Source organism: Pistacia vera, unplaced genomic scaffold (genome assembly GCF_008641045.1).
Source record: "Pistacia vera cultivar Batoury unplaced genomic scaffold, PisVer_v2 Contig1081, whole genome shotgun sequence".
NCBI lineage: Eukaryota > Viridiplantae > Streptophyta > Magnoliopsida > Sapindales > Anacardiaceae > Pistacia > Pistacia vera.
This window is the reverse complement of record NW_022195117.1, coordinates 153602-174551: the sequence shown is the minus strand read 5'-3', so window position 1 is coordinate 174551 and position 20950 is coordinate 153602. Positions and strand designations below refer to the sequence as shown.

Genomic DNA, 20950 nt, shown 5'->3' with positions numbered 1-20950 from the left:
TGTGGACTTTTACTTGGAGGATTCTTCATCTTTTTGGAGATCTCTCACTTCCATTGAAGGCTTCAAGTGTTGTTCGGCTTCAAAAGGTAATTTTTCTACCCTAACTTTGTCAAGTAAGATGCCATATCCATCCTTATTCATATTTAACACGTTTTGGTTTATGTATTCATCAATTTTAGCTCAAATAGCATAGACTCTTTCAGGTAGGAATAAATTAGTAGGAATATTATTTAGATTATTGAATTGCCCTTTTATTATTATTATTATTTGAACTATTTTTTTAACCCCCTACATTTGAGATTTTGCTAAAACACCCCTGCTACAATAAAAGTTTAAATTTTAACAAAATCACCCCCACCCACTCAAGCCACTACTGGTCGCCAGCCACCACCATTGAAAGTTGTCGAATCTGGCTGGTCATGGGCCGATCTAACCGTTTTTTGCCAGATCAATGGTCAAAAATGGCCAGTTGGCCGTTAACGGCCAGATTAATGGTCGGAAATGGCCAGTTGGCCGTTAACGACCAGATCCATGGTTGTAAAAGGTCATAGTTCTAGTCGTTAACAATTATGGACCTGACCGAAAATGACTAGAATATATCTACTTGTTTCTGGCCAGGATAGATCTAATTGTTTCTAACCAGATCTACGACCATCTGGCTGTTTCCGACCATTAATCTGACCGAAAACGACCAGATCAGCACACGACCAACTAAATCCGATCAGTTGTTCCTTGTTCCAATAGCTGTTGACAACGACCGATGGTGGTGGTTGATGGCCACCGGTAGTGGCTGGCGGCCGACGATGGTGGCCAGATCTAGTTGTGGTCTTGGGTAATTTGGTTGAAGTACTAGGGCAATAATGTCTTAAAAATCTTATATATAAGGTTAAAATTGTCAATAAAAATTCTTGTAAATTGTTTAGATAACAAGGGCATTATTGTTCTAAAAATTTATTAATAAAAGGTAAAATTGTAACAAAAATAAGTTATCAAGTAATCTCAAAATATCCAAGAAAATTGTAGTAATTAAATTACCACCTATATAACCAACAATAATTATCATTACTATTGGAGGATTACCAGAATTTTATATTACTTGACAACTAAACATGATAATATGAGAGCGTTTGGTTGAAGGGTATTGGAGATTACTAAGGTTAAGTCATCTTATATTACTTGATTACCATGTTTGGTTGTCAAGTAATATAAGATACCGGTAATCTTTAAATACCAACAGTGGTTACTATTGATAATATTTGAGGTAATCTGATTACCTTCATTTTCTTAAGTATTCTAAGATTACTAGGGTTATTTTTTTTTTGTTACAATTCTATCCCTTATTAATAAAATTTTAAGACAATAATGCCCTTATTTTTAAATTTATTTACATGAATATGACTTTTACTATTTCAACCCTAATTAATTAACTTTTTGAATAAAATTACCCTTGAATTTAAAACAAATTACAGCCCACCCAAGCCACCACCCCCAGCCACCTACCGTCGGTAACCACCGTCGCGGCCAGCTGCCTCCGAAATGACGCACGAAAGGCCGAAAATGATCGTCGTGCGTCGATATAGTCGTCAAAGGCCAGATTCATCATTGATCTGGCTGTCGACGACCAGATCTATCAAGTTTGGCCATTTTCGGCCAGATCTCTGGCCAGAAATGGCCATACCACGCACAGAGGCTATTTCCTGCCTTCTGTGCATCGTTAGGTTACCAACGGCCGACAGTGGCTGGTTTGATAGGGGTGCTCTGTTGATTTTTTAAACTTTTATTATGGGGTTGTTTTTGCTAAGTTTTTAAATATAGAGGGGTATATAATCCAAATAATAATAATATTAAAAAATAATATAATAATAATATTTAATTAGAAGACAATTCAATAATTTAAACAACATACCCACCAATTTATTCCTCTTAACCAAACATATTAATATAACATACCCACCAATTAATCAAACATATTTTCCTAAAAATTTCCAATAATCTTTAAGTTAATCTATCTTTCCAGTAATCCAACATTCCCTGAACCAGAAACCCCCCTATAAGTAATATAAGAGGACATTATTAGAGTAATGTCAAATACCACGTGGTTTGTGTGGGATTAACAATATACAAAGTAACTTCTATAAAATATATAGGAAATTTGTTTTTGGGTTTTGAATTTTTTAAATCTTAATCATTCTCCAATCAAATGATTTTTTCCATTGAATTTTAAAACTTGTAGTAAAGAATAGAATAAATTGATAATAATACCTCTAAATTAATTATAATTTTAAAATTTTGTGTTATCAAATCATAAAATAATCCATCCTACGCTAGTATTACACTATTACTGCTATTTATTAGAAGGTATCTTCTATAAAGATGATCAACTTTGTAATTTCATAAAAATCTAAGACCAGCTAATCCTCTTCAGGTGCCCAAATGGCCTTATTGAAAGAGTTTAGAGATAGAGTACTATTGTGACATTTGCATATAAATAAAGTAAATTATCAAAATTACCTTTCCTCAACTTGTAATCTTTCTTGTTCAAACTGATCAAATATCCTGCTGAACTCAAGGATCAATAACTTGCTTAACTTTACAACGCAAATTGGCTTAGAGAAAAAGAATTGGTCAAATAATTTTTTACAAAATGGAAAAAATAAAACAATTCTACTACATTTACAGCTTCCATTTCCAACACCTCAACTAAATGAAAAACTCCAGCCATCACCTTGACAATATAACTCTGTCTTTTTGGATTCCTATTCCTTTCAGCGGCTGCAATATAAACCTCAATCAATAGGTTAGTGTTAGAGTTCCTCAAACAAAATAAAAAAGCAATCCCAATTAAACACAAACTAAATTAATTTTTTGATCTGGGAAAGGCCATTAAAGCAACAAAAGAAACTCAGCTGCATGTAAATTACCAGATGACAAGAAAAACAATAACCATAAATTACATTTATGCAAGCACAAAGAATGAGCATGGTTTGGATGAGGATTTGCTTAGAAGCCCACTAGACATGTGAATTACTACAGAGTACAATTTTCTTGCCAACTCAATACATAATCCCTCCTACTGAAATCAAGCGGATTCCAACATCACACAATCCTTCCATAGTCTTTTCTTCCACGAGATGCAGTTGGAATATTTGTGACAGGATGATTGGCCCTACGTCCTACAATAAATTCACACAATCAAGTAAAATCACATCAGCACATTCAATCACCTATTCATCACACACAAGTTATGTTTTTTAACTCACACAACTCTAATTAAATAAAATGTTACTGTGCAAAACAGAGATAGGTTAAAGCATAAGGTTGGAGTGACTTGAAATTGCCAAGTCTCAGGAGATACCCCATGGTATGACGTTGTTGAATGAGCCACTTCCAGGAGAACGTTGGCCGCCAGAGTTAAAGCTAGAAGCAGGAGGCGGCACCTTGATATGATTCCATTCACTCCCTTGAGGAGCATTGGGCCTCATATAATTGAACCGTTGAACAGGTGGCTGTCCTAAACGGCTTGGAGAATTCTGTGAGCTGTGAGTCATGAAATGAGAAGGCTTTGACATGAAACGGGAATATCCAACCTGTGGGTCATGAGCTGACGGTGGACTGCCCATGTCTCCATGTGAAAATGCTTGGATGGGCCCATTTTGTCTGAAGTGCATGAAATGAAACCATTACAAAATGAACAGCAAAAAGAGTTAAAAATGAAAGAAACAGATCCCCTCCAAGTTTCTGTGCAGGACAAACAATCAGAAACCAAAAAGAGTAATAATAAAGGGAGCAAAACATGCACCCTTTTGGCATTCCCATACTAGTGAGGCTTCACTCTAGTCAAAAGTTCAATTTTATTGTGTTATATTTTCCAGTCAAATGATACTGCAGAACATTGAAGTGCCTATTCATCCCCAAGTCATTTGTGTCATCTCATATTGCATATGTTCTGTTAAATAAAACAGACCCATAATTTGCCAGCAGGAAATAAATGCAAAGAAATTCACATGAACCATGCTTAATTTTTGACAGGAAGAGACTAAGTAAATCTAGTCTAAAGAATATACGATTCCACCTTTGGATGGGTAGATTTGAGCTTGTGCTTGAGGCGCGGTTGAATCTTCCAATTCCAACTGATGAATCAGCCGAACCAAGATGCATAGCTTTGCTTAACTCAGCAGTTAAGGAGGTCTCATCTGGACCATCTTGCAGAAGAAGTTCATCACTGAAACAGGAATAAATAAAAATCAGAATTAATGTTATTGAGCACCACTGTTCAAATGACAAAAATCTAAATAAACGAGCCCTTAGTTCCTAGGTTAAAAGCATGGGAAAAATTCCTGATCATGATAAGGCCATGACCTGTCATAGGGTTACTCAAAAACATGATAATAATTTCATAATAACACATTAAGATGATCAAGTAACATGAGAAGGCCAAAGGCTCTAAGCATAGACAACTTTTTTTTTTTCCACTCCAGTCTTTTTATTATAGTTTATAAAATTAAAACTAAATATTTCGAATGTGTAGTAATGGAAATATTTAAATTATTGAAGTATTTATAGAAATGAGAAATAGCATTGATATCAGATATCCTTGGCACTATCCTTTCATTATACAAGAAGTGTAATTATCCACACATCCTAAAAGATTACAATTTTTATCTGTGTCTACATCTACATCATAAGTGGAGAAAAAGTACAATCCACAATAAAAATCAGAATAAATGGAATTAACATATAGAAAGAATGAAAGAATCTAGACAGTTACAATGCATTGAAAAGAAAAGATGGTTGCTAGTTGGTAATAGGCACCAATGGCCTACGGAAAGGTAACCAAGCTGGTCCTAGAGATTTAAAGCACCAGTAGCTAAGGCAAATGGTCTGCCCCAGGCAGCCGCTACAAAAGGCCATTAAATTCAATAGTTCAAAATGCCAAAGTGTTAATAAAACTAAAAGATTTTGTTCAAAGTAAGAATACAAACATCACAATCTCTTGCTAGAATTAGATGCATACAACAGGCAGTTTGCATGGACTACAAATCAATGTTATCTTAGATAATGCATGCATATACACATCTAGAACACCAGTTTATCCCAGAATTCATTTTACAAACATTGACAATGCATTTGTAAGTTATAGACTGCTTACCTATAATTGGGATCCCAGTCTCCAGGATCTGGCATTGACAGGCCAGCTTCAGGTTTATCATGAGCTGTTTCTGCACTACAAGAACCACGTGTTAACGAGCTGGACATGCTCTTCATCGCAGACAAATTATGAGTAATTCCGGAGCCTCCTCGTTGCTGCTTTGAGTTGGAGGAACCTGGATTTGATTGCAGATTTGATGACAAACTACCAAGTACTTGAGAGTTAGCTTCAGATTGACCAGAGCTGGTGCCATCAATAGATTGTCCTTGCCAATGTTGAGATGATGAACTCTCTTGAGAATTTCCAGAATATCCCCAACTTTTTCTTCTATTATAGTGGGTAACAGCAGCCATTTTTCCTAAAGGAGATCCATGAACACTGCTTCTTGCAGGAGAAGTTGGACCATAATGTCCAGGAGAGCCAGCTGAAACCTGACCATATGAGCTTGGAGGAGTGAATTGTGAGGGACTAGTACCTAGGGGGAGTGGAACCATAATTCCTGCTGATGGACTCACACCAAGCCCATTTCCATGAGAATACTGAATGACCCTCTTTCTTGCATCAGGGCTACTTCCAAGCATTGACATGCCTCCTTGTGCAGCCATGTTCATCCCAGATGGACCAACAGGAGAGAAATAGGCAAACATATTGCCACCATCACCATAACTCCCGTAACTACTTCCAAGCCCAGTACCATCATTATAACTACCATAGCTTCCCACACTACCATAACTATTACCATGAGCATATGGCACCACCTGAAAATGTGGGGTATTATGCAGGGAAAATTTGTTCCTGCCAGAAATCTGCATGAAAAGTAAACATAATCTGCTTATTTATCTTTTTCTGGATTACAAAATATATTATAATGAAGTTATCAATAGTTGCAGAAAATGATAATTAATCATCTGCGTAACCTCTTAGATTGTTTAAAGGAAAATATGCTTACATTAGGAGAAAGACCAGCAGCAAACCAATGGCCTGCACCTGGGTGATGATCCACCTTAATATTCTGACCAACAGGCTGAAAAAGAATTTAAGTTTAATGTATGTCAACAGAAACTAGATAACTGAAAAATGCCTAACATTTTACAGAATAAATTACACAGAATGCCTCTAGTTCAGAAATGTTATGAGACCCCCTTTATTTTAAAATAGACAAGCAATATCCCTGGCAGAATAAAAGCCTATTTTTGTTCTTCTATTTTTTCACCATTAGCATCGTTATTTTGATAGTTGGCAGAGCCAACTGCAGAAAGATAAGTACAAGGAACTGTATAAGATATTGATCAGCTTGAAAACTATAAACCAAAATAAGAACTGTCCTCAAAATATAAGCTAACATTCACTAATCAGTTAGGCAGTCAAGTGCAGTTTACCTTATTTATACATCCAAAGTCTTCACAAAGCGCTTTGTGATTGAGAAAAAAATTGAACTCCGAAAATGAAATTGACAAATTTAAAATTCTTTAAAAATGAAATATCTACGCTTTGAAGATTGAAAACATAAAACTATACATGCCATACTGAAATAGAAAATATAATAAAAAAAAGGAAAATTTTGAGAGTTATAGAAACAACATAGAAAATGATGAGCCCAACCAGAATGCGAGTCTAATGCTGAGAATCTGAAAAACTCCTTTGCTTGTCTGGTGCCAACCATTGAGAATAACAGTTGGAAGAGGTTCACAATATTAAAGCAATCAAAAGTACAAGACAATGGGCTAGAAAATCCAAAATACACATAGATCCACTTACCATGCGAGGTGTCTCTGGGGGTGGTTCATAAGGGCAAGTGAAAGGTTCCCCTGTCACAAAAGGATGTCTTGAAGCCTGCAGGCAAATGAATTCAAACTCTAACTATTTACTTTAATGTACATTTATATATATAGCAGCTTATTCAGGGAGTAAACAGATGAAGAAAACTGGGAGAATACAATAACCTGAAAAGGTGACCACCGTTTAGCAGGATCAAACTCAACAAGTCCCTTAAGAAAATCAAGCAAAGCTAATCGTCCTTGACTTTCTGTCAATGATTCATTATAGTAAAAACATCAAAGACATCACAAAAGATGTTAGTGACACATTCGAAAACACTTTTTAATGTGTTCCATGGTTCAAATATTTAAAAACATTGAAGCTAACCTTTCACAATATCTTCCATAGACAAGTTCTTTCTGTAAGGGTAGTTTGTAACAATTTCTGCAAGGTTCTTATGATTGAAGTACTCTTTCCCAATCAGTGGTTTTTTCAACTCTCTCTGACAAACAGTCAAAATTTGACAATCAGGAATACTATTTACATCACAAAAGAGTAAATCTGTATAATTGGTATACAGATATCATTTACTAGAGATTTAACAAGACCTATTCATCTTATAACCTCTTTTATAATACTTATCCTCTGATGAGACCAACACCACATATGAGTATGGGAGGAAAAATAAAGGTGTAAAAAAGGGATGGGGGACTTATTGTCAGGCTGTATGCGTGAGTGTGTGGGTGGTATTAGGTTTATGAGAGAGTGACAAGTGGCAAGTGATGATTGATGGGGGGCTGAATTCAGTTATACTAAGAGAGTACGAAAAATAAAAGATAATGTGAGGGATCTATCTAGGATCATTCGAAAATAGTAAAAAGGGAAAGGGGTTGGGGAGGTGCTGGCCCTTGAAGTCCAGCGGGTTTCTTTGTTCTTAGCAAATTTATCTTAAATGGTTTGGTTTATGTTTATCTTCTGTTATGCTGAATTGTAGTTGTAGATGAACTGTTATTGGAGTAATGTTGTCACAGAGTTGCTATTCTATATATAAATTGAGTTATTCAGTATTGCTTGTGTTCTTTAATTGTTTTGAAGTGATTAAACTGTTCTTGTGTGACTGGAATTTCTGGGTTGTTGACTATTGGAGTTTCAGAGTGGTCTGGGTAGTTGTTTGTGAGTGATCTTTTGCAGGTGAAGTTTGGGGTTTCTAACATCCTCCGACAGCAAAAACTATAATGTGAATACTTACAGCTTCATACTCCATCTCTGTTAGTGCTTGGTAAGCACTTCTTCCACCCATGAAAACTTCACCATTATCCATACTGTGGACACTCCCAATGCACTTGAAAAACTTGCTTGTATTTTTTGCCTCCTTTAGTACATAATCAGGGGGCTGTTCTCTACAAAATGTCAACCATACATGAATGAGAATTGAAAATATTTGCAAAGTTTAAACCAATTGGTATTTTATAAGCACCAAAAAGAAAAGCCTTACACTGGGTATAATATCCTGAAAACAAAATAATTGTCAAATATGACATACATGGAAGTATTAGCCAAACTAAAATGCAAAAGTTCATTTTCTTCTACATTCTCATAGTTTTAAATAAATAAAAACATAAGAAAAGAGTAGAAAAACAAACCCTTGATTAAAAACTTAAGTTGTTTATTGAGTAAAAACTCCACGCCCAGTTATGAAAGATGTTATTTCATGCAAGGAATATCTTTCAAAGATATTGACATATTTTTACTTAGGGAAAAAGAAAAAAATAGATGGACGGTTGCACACACTGTATGCATGGTTCTAAGCTTCCACTAAACATCCCCTTCTATAATTAGCTTAGACCAAAGCGGGAAATTTTATCTATACATTCTATATTCAATGTGATAAACAATCACTTATGGTCCATGTAAATCCAACTTTGGTGTAAACAGGTGTGATACAACTTGCTATAAGTAATTAATCTTCTCCATTCACTAGTATTCTTTCCTTTATATAGAAATTATAAACTTTGCCGTAGTAATTAATAATTAAAATATGTTAAGAAACATAATATCCTTTGTATACAAGTATTGTTGTTTACGGAACTTAAATAAGTCATTTTGCCTCAATTTTCTGTTTGTACGTATGCTTACACATGTTCCTATGGTTTAAACCTTTCATATACACCTATCAAATTATGGAACTTTCAATGTTAGCCATAGGGTGAGCAATTTTTAGGCTGACACAGATTGAATTAATTGTGCAAAGCTTCAACAAGCAGTGGGGCTCTGCCAAGTGAAGTTACCAAAAAGAAAAAGAAAAAGAAAAAAAAAAACTAGATCCATGTTAAGAAATCAAACCATTCCCCCAAAATTCCAAAAATGCATGCTAAGCAAGTTGTCTACCTCAATTTCAGGCTACACTGGAATCTATTAAATCACTTTAGAGCTGTTAGAAAGGATTTTGTGACTACATATTCACCTCCATCAGAACTTAATATTGAAAGGTCTTTTGTCCATATATAGTATCTCCTTCAGTAACTTCACATCAACAATCTCCTCTTTTGGGGCAGACACCAAAAAAGTCTTTTGCCTAAATATATATCAATAGGAGATCTCGTGCAAGTATCTGCAAGACCTAAATGCAAGAGGTTCTCCAAGCACCCTGAAAATATTATATAGTTTTGTTTTATATTTTTTGTCAATAACTCTTATATCCACTGTTATTTATATTTGAAGTTTGTATCATTTTCAAATGGATTCTTATGCTTCTGCTAGAAAATAAACAAAAGAAAAAGCATTGGAATTTTGAAACTAATTTCCACGCTTTGATACAAGAAATTCAGAGGCTATTACAAACTTGCCTTATTTTCCTCTTTACATTACAAGAAATTATATAAGCCAATCAAAGACAACGCAATCATGCACTAGAATACGATATCTAAGAAGATGAAATATGATCTAATACTATTTGCAAACACAAAAGAACAAAAGAAGACGCTAGATCCAAGTATTTCAATCATTTGACTTGAAAGATTCAACATAATCATGAGCAAGAACATGAAGATTAAACACATAAAATATGGTTTAAACTTATTTGCTAACACAAAAGAACTAAAGAAAGAGTCATACCCAAGTATTTCAATCATTCGCCTCAAAAGATCAAATTCTGAAGCTCCTGGGAATAATGGCAGCCCTAGAAACAATTCAGCAACTATGCACCCAAAGGACCACATATCAATAGCCGTAGTATATCTATGAAGAGTTAATGGCAGAACATCAAGAAGCTTGCACAAATTATAATCAGGACTATAATCTACAGCACATCAAATACCATAAAGAACCAAACTGAAGGTTCTAAACAGCTTAACTGATAGATGCAAACAGAAACTTACAATTGAAACTTCCATCACAAGGGAAAGGAATGGCCTAAGGCTAAGCTGGAGCATTAAAAGCAAGAGACTTTTAACTTTTTTTAACAGAAACATCCAATCAAAACCTTCCACCTAGGTTCAGTCAGATCAATCGATTAACAGTTGAGATTGGATTATCATGAACTTTAAAAATTCTAGTCTTCTTAAGGCTAAGCTGTATCATTAAAAAGCAAGAGACTTTTCACCTTATTTATCCCATTATTTTGATAAGTAAATAAAAGGTTGTTGAAGAGCAACTGGAAACAACTTCAAAACTCCCTACTAGGAAACCAAGGAGATAATTACACACTTACAAGTGTGTATATGAACTGAAACACAGAGGATTGGGGTGCAGAAGCTAGGCCCTTCCCTGCTGGGACTACTTCAAAAGATTATGCCAAGGTATTCAGTATCTACTCTCATATATAAATGATGCTGAAAATTTAACTCTCAACATGAAAAAATCACTCTGAAACCTCAACCCAAGCTTATCAAATAATGTGGTTGGGTCCAAATTTTTCAGCTCAACCTCAAACAAGTTATAATAGTTCATTTAAAACCTGGAAGTTGGACTAATTCAGCATAAACTAGATATTTAAAAAAGCAGAACCCAAATTGGATTAAAGTGGCATGAAATAACAAGAACAAAGCCAAAATTTCATTTAATAGGATACTGATACCCAAGAAGAACTTCTGGAGATCTATAGTAACGACTCTGCAGAAGCAAAAAGAATATGCAGTAAATTAAATAGTTATGAGCATGATTAAATCAAAACAGAAGCCTAGCAATAAACATAAATAGAAAACCTGAATGTAGGAGTATACAGTGCGATCTTCCATGCATGCTGATCCAAAGTCAATTATTTTAATTTCTGCCGGCTTTACACTATTTTCAAGAAAAAAATATAAGTTCAACAAGAAAAAATCTATCAGACAGTTTGCAAACAAAACATGCCAGAGTATTTTACCTTGTGCACAAAAGAATATTTTCTGGCTTCAGATCACAGTGAATTATCCCAGCATCTTTTAACAGAGCCAGTCCACGTAAAATCTATGTAGAATACAAATAAGACATAGTGCAACACCATAAGATTGAACCATAAGAAATTGTAGTAAAGGCAAACTGAATACTAAGCTAAAATGCTATACCTGTTTAGAGAACAATTGGACAATGCTCAATGATAACCCCCTAAAGTGATTAATCTTGATAAGCTCATACCTGAATTACTATAGAATGTCAAAACCAAGGTGCACAAAAAGCTAAAACAATATACATATGAGTAATGCTACAGTTACCGACTGGTGTGTACCGATTTTGTGTACCGAATGACGTGGCACAATCCTGACCGTTTATTTATTATCAGTTAATATTAATCAACGGCCAGGATTTTGCCACGTCATTCGGTGCACAAAATCGGTACACACCAGTCGGTAAGTCTATCATTTTCCTATACATATACATATAAATGTAAGTATGAGAAGTCACAACTGATGAATCTTATTTTACAGCACAAAGGCACAAGTGATACATAGGTTGGTAACTTACAGATTTGTGTCCAGTAGTTCAAAGCAAATGCACAAATGGCGTTGATGTACAAAGTAATCATAAATACGAACAATGTGATGCTTATCGTCTGGATCATACTTCTTGTTTAACTGCAAAAAACCAAACAGCAGAGCAAACAAAAATTTTACTACTAATAATCACTGCCAGTGAGAAATATAATGCTAAAGCAGAATTAGGTACCGTTGTCAAAATAGATACTTCAACCAATGCCTGCTGATAGTATGCAGGTTGATTTTTAATTATCTTCAGAGCAACAAAACCATTCGTTTCTGCATCCCAGCACTTAGCAACCTGCCCAAAAGTTCCATGACCGAGAACATCTTTGACAACATATCTGCATATGATCAGAAAAGACAATTAGATGTTTGATGTTTTTATAAGAAAACTACAAGTCTGATTGGTTTTCTTTTTTGATAAGAGGAGATTAAACGTTTGACTTAGAAATCCTATATTAACAGAATATAGGGTGGGACACAGAAAGCATACTGAACTACACATACAATATTCACAATACACTCCAGTGTATGGTGCCTCATCGTTCGCATACAAAGGATGAAGCAAAAAGCAAGTACATATATGAAAAAAAAACTTAGTTAACCAAATGCCGTGTCAAACAAATAGCGCAATTAACCAAATGCCATGTCAAACAAATAGCACAAAAGCATATTGAGATTCCAAAACAAATGCTAAATAAATTACATAGTCAAGAACTCTGAAACAGAACTTTCAGAAGCTATGAAAAGCCCAATGCAAGGTGGCCAAACTGCCTGGCTCAACAAAAGACAGACTATGGCTAAAGAAAATGGCCCACTGGGCTTTGTACAGGTGATCAAAGTTTGATACAAACCAGTGCTCATGGCACACAGGCCTAACCCTCATTTCTTAATCAAATTATATTATCCATAGATGAAATTCAGATTATTTTCATGCAAAATATCGCTAATTGAATCATTATTATCATTGCAATTTTGTTATTTCTACCATCTAATTACTAACAATGGTCACCCATGTTACCACCCCATCTCACTCGCTCCTATATGTCCCAATAACCATTAGGCACTATTGCTACCACCGTGAGCACCTAGTTAAATATATTTTCAAAAGATTTCAAACTTTTAAATGCAACATTTAACCAATGAACTTCTAGAAAACACTTTCTCGTTTCCTATTGAGATGGTGCCTGCACTGAGGTCTGACTTAGACCAGTGCTGGTCCAGCCCGGCAAAACCAAAGCTCCAAAAGCCCTCCCCATCTATACAATGATACAAACAGAGGCATTTCAAAGACATGGTAGGTCTGGTAAAGAAATTGATGCAGAACTAAGAATCTTTTAATATTTTAGGACCTTTTAATTAGGGAATTTTTTTTAGCTTATTGGATTTATCTTATTATTTTATACAAATAGTATTGATTAGATATCTTGTTTGCTAAAATTATCTTTAGTATTATTAGTTTAATCCAAAAACACTTATTTACTTATTTTTACAGTTTTTTCAGACCATTATACATAGGCCTGGATGTACTTTATTTTGAATAAAGTGAAAATGAATGAATAACATTGATTATTGGTTCTCTCTCATTTCTACTCTTCTCTCCTTCCTCTAAATTTATGTACTTTTCTTTTATTATTATCCTCATCTTAAATTTCTCTTCCATCTCTCTCTTATTCCTGTCTCTTCTCCAATATCTCCCCTTTTCTCTAATATCTATATTTCTTTGCTCTTATTTCTGCCTATTCTCTAATTTCTCCTCTTTCTCTTCAGTTCTATCTCTGATATGTATCTTTCCTTTCTTCCTCTCTAATTCTATCTCTGATCTCTATCTTTCTTTCTTTTCTTTGATCTGTCCTACATCAGAAATTCAAATAAGGCAACCATGGATATGGAGCTAAATTCTGCCACCAGCCCTATTCTTGAAAAATCAATGGTCAAATCAGCTTGAAGTGTATTTTTCCATCCCTAGAGAAGGTTCAGATGTCTGAGCAGAAAATCAGCAACCACAGTCCAAATTTTAACTGATAAACCAAAAAAAAAAAAAAAAGAAAGAAAGAAAATGAACGTAATAAATGAGAGAGAAATACAATCCTGGGTTGCACAGAGTTAAAATCATTTCAGTGCATTAAATGTGCCATTGCCGAGTAATTAAAAAATGTGAACATTAAATATTTATTCACAAGACAACGAGTAGATGCTGGTTACATCTCAAGGAAGCTAACAATTCATGAATGACCAACATACACTTTTGGATGATATATAACATCAGAATTTATGTTAAAACTCAGTTTACCTAAAATAGTTGCCACTAAGACAGCTGTTATACCATGATCACAACAAAATTAATTTGATGCTTTATATACCAATGTAGCATACCCACACACAGACTCACTTCAAGGCCATGCTAAGTGGTACAAGAAAGAAGATCAATTTCAGAAGTACTAGGTGACTATCAAAAAAAAAAATTAAATAACCAATCACGAACCTTCTCTGCGTCTCTAAATTGACCAAGACAAAGTTCACAGCCAAAATAAGATCTGAGTTAACATTATCATAGCCATCATTGAGGACCCCAACAGATGGGCTGGTCAAATACCGCTTTGGATTTAGTTCTTCAGAATACTTGAACTGTGGGTTGCATATTTGGTATGTTTCAACTATATCCTTGGTAAGTCTGGACACCAACTGCAAAATAAAAGTTGCATGTCAGCACAAATGTTTTCCTCAAACAATCTTTACTCTTGCGAGCCGTCTAACCATTATCAAAAGTATATTAAATAATTTAAAATATATAAATCGCAGATCAATTAAATTTCTGCTAGAAGACAACAAAGGCATAATACATGTTAACAAATTGGATAACAGATGTATCTACATTTAAACAACTCCCCCTTTTCTTCTTCCATTCTCATGCATCATGACTTGAATTCATACAGATAGCAGCAATGAAATATTTTTTATTCAATTATTTCACATCAGTCCAAAATCTCAGACTTAATTTAAAAGTATGGATCATGCATTGATAAATGTTCATAATGCGAAAACTTAAGCCCAAATCTCGAAATCGGCACAGATAAATAACCAAGACTTCAAAGTTTCCAGCATTTTGTATCATTACAATATATTTGTACCAGGACAAGTTAGCCAGCTACATATTTAGTAAGATTTGAGTTTAATTTGTATCTATTGGATATTTATTTGATCAAAGTATCATATCTAACTATAATAATCTGTTGCCTAGATGAATCTAGAATTCCCTGATCCGATGGCAACCCAATCTAATTTAAGATGGGGAATCTGGACAAAATCCAAGGAGAGCAAGTTAAGGTAACACCTCCCACCTACCCATCATTTTTTTTTTTTTTTTTTTTTTAATTAACTTAATGATTAATGCTATAGAAAGCTCACTAATGGATCTCATGATAACCAACAATGAGAAAGGAAAAGGGACTTATCATACTCATTTAATCAGCTCAAACTAACACATATAACAAAATGGAATGAAGAGTGCAAGCTTCTTTTAAGGAATAATGGAAATTGGTAACCACCAAATTCTCCAAGAGAATGAAGCGTCAACAATCGTCTAATACATTAAAATTAGGAAAATTCTTGCATGTTATAACATTCAAAAGAAACACTGTTGCCTTACAAAATTCTGTAAGCACTAGGATTATTTATAAGTTGAATCAGTAGAGGTTAAAGAACTATACGTAATGAGATAAACATGCCACCAATTTTCGTCTACTATAATTACCAGTTGAGAAAGCTAATATATGAATACCAAAATGCACTTTGTTACAATAAAATGCATCCAATGTCATGGTCTTGATAAACAGATTTTTCCACTCAAAAGATAAATTAAAAAAAAAAAAGTTTAGACAACAATATTGAAAGAACTGTTCATGGCTTAGAATTTACAAAACATCTTGATATTGCACAATATTATCAGGAGATAGGAAGAGTTCACCATGCAAGAAATTGCCTCACAGCATTGTTCACACTACTGTAACAAAAACTTCTAAGAGAGATATTTTGATTCTATGCCACAATTGGTTTAGTTCAAAGAGTTGAACTTTTACGACAAGATAATAAGATATAGATTACATTGTTCTTTTTATATGTTCATAAATATTTCAATCTTGAAGATTTGGACTCCGACTAATGGTCAAGCTAAGCACTTGAATGGTTTAATAAAACTAGAATTTATGTGGACTTAATTGAAGATTCGTTAAGACAGATTATGGAGCAGAAATCAAACACAGATATCGCTGGAGAAGGTTTAAAGAAACTTCCTTTTTTTTATTTTTCATTTGTTTCTTTTCATAGTCAGACTAGTGTGCATGTTTGGGAAGGAAGGACAGTGGGTTAGAGACTGAGGGGTAAATTTCCATTAAGAGAAACATTCTTTGAGGATGGTGACCAACATAGCTGTGCCAAATGACTCTTCATAAAAGAAGTTAGACGGGAGCCAATAAGCTATCACAAACTCTTGAAATGTGTAATTGGAATTATGTGAAAGTCATCCTAGATAACGATATTCAGCACAAGAACTTTTCTCTTTATACTGGTTTACCGTTTTATCTTTATAGGGAACTGCTAAACTATATTAGGTTTAACCATTGACAATAAGTTTTGATAAGAAACCGAAGTTTCAATTGATAGGAAAGTGAAAGTTCATTAATAAAAGATTTTATCATGATATATACTAATTTGGAACTTCAACGATTTTGGATAAGAAATGAAAGTAAAGTTATTAGTGAAACAGAGCATTCTAAGAATTGAAAGAATTATAACAAGTGACAGCAAGGGTTTCTATAATACTTATTATGTAACACAAGGGAATAGGAGAATATCCTGCCCCGGTAATAAACTGCCAACACTACTTCCATACACTACCACCCATAAGTCTAAGAAAATGCACAATTTTGTGAAGGGATTGCAATACTAAAAATTTAAGCAAGTTTGTACTATCCTACTAAACCTTATAGGGATTCACGTGAAAATTAATTTCATCCAAAATGGCATATCTTACTGCAACATAAACTTAAAAAGCAAAAGTCTTTACAAATAAAACTACTAGTTCCATCTACTAAGCAGTTCTATAAAGCTTAATCCTTCCTCATTCATCATTGCCACACCAAGAAGCTTAAGCAATTCTTGAAATTTCAACATGCAAACACAGACCCACAAACATTTGAACAAGATATGATCAATCAACAATTACAAAACTAAAAAGACTTACAGGCTTTCCAACAACAACTCGTAAACCTTGTGTTTCATTGCGCAGCATATATAGGCGAAACGCCAGCTCCCTCGGCCTCCACGTGGCTTGACCTCCATTGCTAGGGCTGCCCTCATCCATTGACCCACCACCAATACATAAAATCAAGCTCCAACCCACAAATCGGCCATCTCCACTTCCTCCATTAAAACAAAAAAAAAAACACCTAAAATATCAAAGATTGATCAATCACCGATTGAAATTTCGAAAATAAAATTCCCTTCTACTTGCTGATGATATTGATTTCATAAACCCACCAACCGATTCTAATCCCATATCTCATTCATTCACATAAACTCCCTCAATCACAGGATTTCAGCTTTCCACAGATCCATTAACCATCAAAATCAATTGTTACATGTATAAAAATTCTAGCTTTTTTTTTTTGACCCAGATAGTCTATTAATTATATGTATAACATAATAAATATATAATAAAAGATGTAACAATTGAAATTATAAAGAGATGAAAGACGAGGAAGAGAGAGAGAAATTGTTTTTGGTCTGCGAGACAAGCACCGTGTTTCTTTCTTCCTTTAAGATTTTGTTTTCTAACGCCAACAAAACCAAAACCAAAACCAAAACCACTGTTTTTGTGTTTTTATTTTTTTTATTTTATGTGTTTCTATTTTCTATTGGGTTAATTACAATAATACCCCTTTGGTATAACTAAATCACAAAAATTCCCTTATTGTTATAGTGCTATCATAAATCTCTATTAAGTTTTATGTGTTAAAGTAAACAATATAGGGGCAATTCGATAAATTTATATTTAGCTATCATATTATTAATTTTAACGACGTACTAAGGTTCATTAACATTTAGAGAATTTATGTTATTTCGGAAATATCAACAAAAATTTTGTTATTTGATTTAATTATGGGGGTTAATAAAAACCCCATTTCTATTTTTATGTTAATAAACACCTGACTTTTCAAGTAATTGATTTGTTTTCACATAAAAATCTTTTCTAGATTCTCACCGTTTCACTCTTTCGTCTCTGTACAATGCATCATTTCTCTTAATAGAATTAAATCTGATGCTAACATTCTACATTTTTTTTACCTAGGATATATTACACTTTCCAATTTGTATTATTTTTATCTTTAAATGATGTATTATAATGAGGTAAATACTTTTGGTCCCTCAGGTTTGGCCTACTTCCGTTTGGTTCACTAGAATCCGAAAGTAACAGTTAGGTCATTATTTGAATATTTGTTAGCAGAGTTTGAAGAATCTTTTTAGTAACCCAAAAAAATACTGAAAATTCTAAAACAACCCAACAAAAACTAAATATTTAAAAAAATTTCAAATAAATTAAATTAAAAAAAAAAAAAAGCCCACCGCATCACTTTCTTGAACCCAATAGTTCACGACAACCACACCCGAAACCATCCCAACACTAAGACACAAAACTCATACCACTCCTAACTCAAGACCCTGCAAAAACTCCCACCTCCACATTCTCTATTAGTGTATGCCCTAAGAATCAATCGTGTTATCAATTCCATGATATTATATATTGTGAATATTTTATTAATAAAAGAAAGTGTTCTTATTTCATACGTTTGTTTACTGCTTTATTTATATTATATGTATTGTATGTAAAATGTCTGGATAATATGGATCTTTAAAATATCAAATCATCGAAACATTCCCTACGTAAGTAATGCTAATTGGGCAATAACATTGCATAACAGTCATGTTAAACGCCTCCATTGACTATCATATGATGGTATTAGTGTGGTTGATGATGAAAGTCATATCACAAGGGCATTAGTATGGATGAACGGTTAGTGAATTGTTTATCGAATATGATCAATTACGATGAATTACATGGACATATGGAATGTGGTCAATAATACATCATATAATCGTACTAGTGTACCACTGATTCTTAGATCTAAGACATCACGGTTAGATTAAACATATGATGCATATAGTTCATATGATGTATAAGCACGAGACTAGACATGTCTTGTGTAGGAAGCGAGTTTGGTCATATGTTATTCATGTGCGAGGACAAGTGATGTTTAAGATGAGATCTGTTAACTTGAAATAGTTTAATCTCGAGTTCCCAGTTGAATGTCAATAAACATTGGAAAAATGAAATCTCTGGCTAGAGTATAATAAATGTCAAATGAAAAGTAGTTTCATGTTGACATGTTCCATTGTACTGATTGACAATTCGATTAAAGATTAAGTTAAAGGTTTTGACATAACATGAACTCATTCTTAATCGAGATTAGATGACAGAGGAATTTTACTACATGGTACTGACGATCAGAAAAAATGTTCATTAGAGTTTAAATTCATTGTAGCTTAAGGGTTATAGAGCATCGCTAAATGCTTACCATGATCAGTGAGAGTTTCGATCATAAAAAGCTATGATGAAACATATCGAATTACAATATTGGGCCCACGATTAGGTTATAGTGAACATAAGTGGTCACACCTAAAAACCAAGCAAAATGAGAGAGAGTAATACATATCGTTAAAGGTTAACGTTGTTCAAATGTAAACATGTGCATTCAAATTTATATATTGGTGAAAAATGATTATTGATAAAAAGCTACCACTTACCAAGGATAATATGGTAATTTGATTATTTTTGAATTAGATTCAATAATGGACTAAACAATATATATATATTTATTGGATTGGATTGGATTCAATAATAGACTAATATGTAAAAAAAATGGGATTTAGTAAAAGTTAAATTCCTTGGTTATTAATTAGTTTAGACCAATGATTAACTTTAAAAATGAAATTGTTTCAGAGACTCATAAAGAATAATGAAATTGTATTAAAGGGTTAATAACAATTTCAAAATTGTTAATTGGTCCAAGGATATAAATATGTGATGTTTATCCCATTTAACCATAATTTCGAAAAATCTCACTCAAAAGGGAAAGCAATATTTGGCTCACTCTCTTCTTGCTTGGGGTGGATACACTTTGAGGATTTTCATCAAGTTTTGAAGATCTTTCATCTCCAATTGAAGATACAAGAGTTGTAAAACTTTAAAAGGTATCAATTCAACCATAATTTTTGTTAATTGCATGCCTATTGAACCTTACTTCATGATACACCATTTTCCCACCATTTTACCCCATGCATTCTTTCAACCACTGCATAAATTAATGGATAAAACTCATCTTAAAAATCAATCCAACCCCATAAACTAGCTCCATCACACAACCAGCAACACTAAACAGAAATCCAAATCAATCAAGCTAAAAAAAGTCCAAAAGAAATTTAAAAAACAAAAAAAATTCAAATCCTCTGAGCCAATATGGCTGTGTTGATACAGTGATACCTTGCTGGAAATGCATCAATACTATAGGTTGCAGTTTGAATATTTTTGGTGCCAGTTGAAGTTTGCTTCTGCAATTGGTCTGACGTGCATGGCTATAGTTTCTTGGTGCATTTTAGTTGAATGGCTTAGGTTTGATTAAGTCATGTAAATGATGCATTTTGTGTATGATTTGTTAGTTGTTAGAATTTAAATTCAAATATGTAAATGTCTACTATAGTTGTTGTAACAGTGGATGGTTTGGTTAAGTTTTGTATATATTGTCAGTCTAAATGAAAATGAATATAGACTTTTGCACACTCTTATTTTGTTGCTCCTTTTCTTTTCTTTGCATTCTTCGGCCAAGAACATCAAATGGTATCAGAGCCACACACAAAAATCTGAAGTTTCTTGCATCCAACCATCAACCACAACTCAAGATCCATCAAATGGTATCAATGGTTCTTGGCCGGAGAATGCAAAGAAAAGAAAAGGAGCAACAAAATAAGAGTG

The 20950-nt window shown here is 33.7% G+C and overlaps 1 protein-coding gene across 2 annotated transcripts; it reads right to left on the bottom strand.

The window, feature by feature from the left end:
- Positions 1–2558: 2558 nt before the first annotated feature.
- LOC116134388 (dual specificity protein kinase YAK1 homolog) lies at positions 2559–17692 on the bottom strand. Of its 2 annotated transcripts, XR_004128732.1 has the most exons (19): positions 17105–17692; positions 14348–14547; positions 12050–12203; positions 11849–11958; positions 11452–11521; positions 11271–11353; positions 11110–11188; positions 10977–11017; positions 10022–10144; positions 8157–8307; positions 7295–7409; positions 7093–7175; positions 6908–6982; positions 6099–6173; positions 5150–5955; positions 4073–4222; positions 3356–3657; positions 2955–3173; positions 2559–2772 (listed from the first exon to the last, which is right to left on the bottom strand). XR_004128732.1 is itself a non-coding variant. In XM_031420067.1 (18 exons), exons 1-18 carry the CDS (start codon positions 17222–17224, stop codon positions 3097–3099), a joined length of 2814 nt encoding a protein of 937 aa, XP_031275927.1. In that variant the 5' UTR covers positions 17225–17692; the 3' UTR covers positions 2842–3096. The 2 variants fall into 2 exon arrangements, 1 of the variants encoding a protein (XP_031275927.1); XM_031420067.1 differs by lacking the exon at positions 2559–2772 and having other exon boundaries at positions 2842–3173.
- Positions 17693–20950: the final 3258 nt, after the last annotated feature.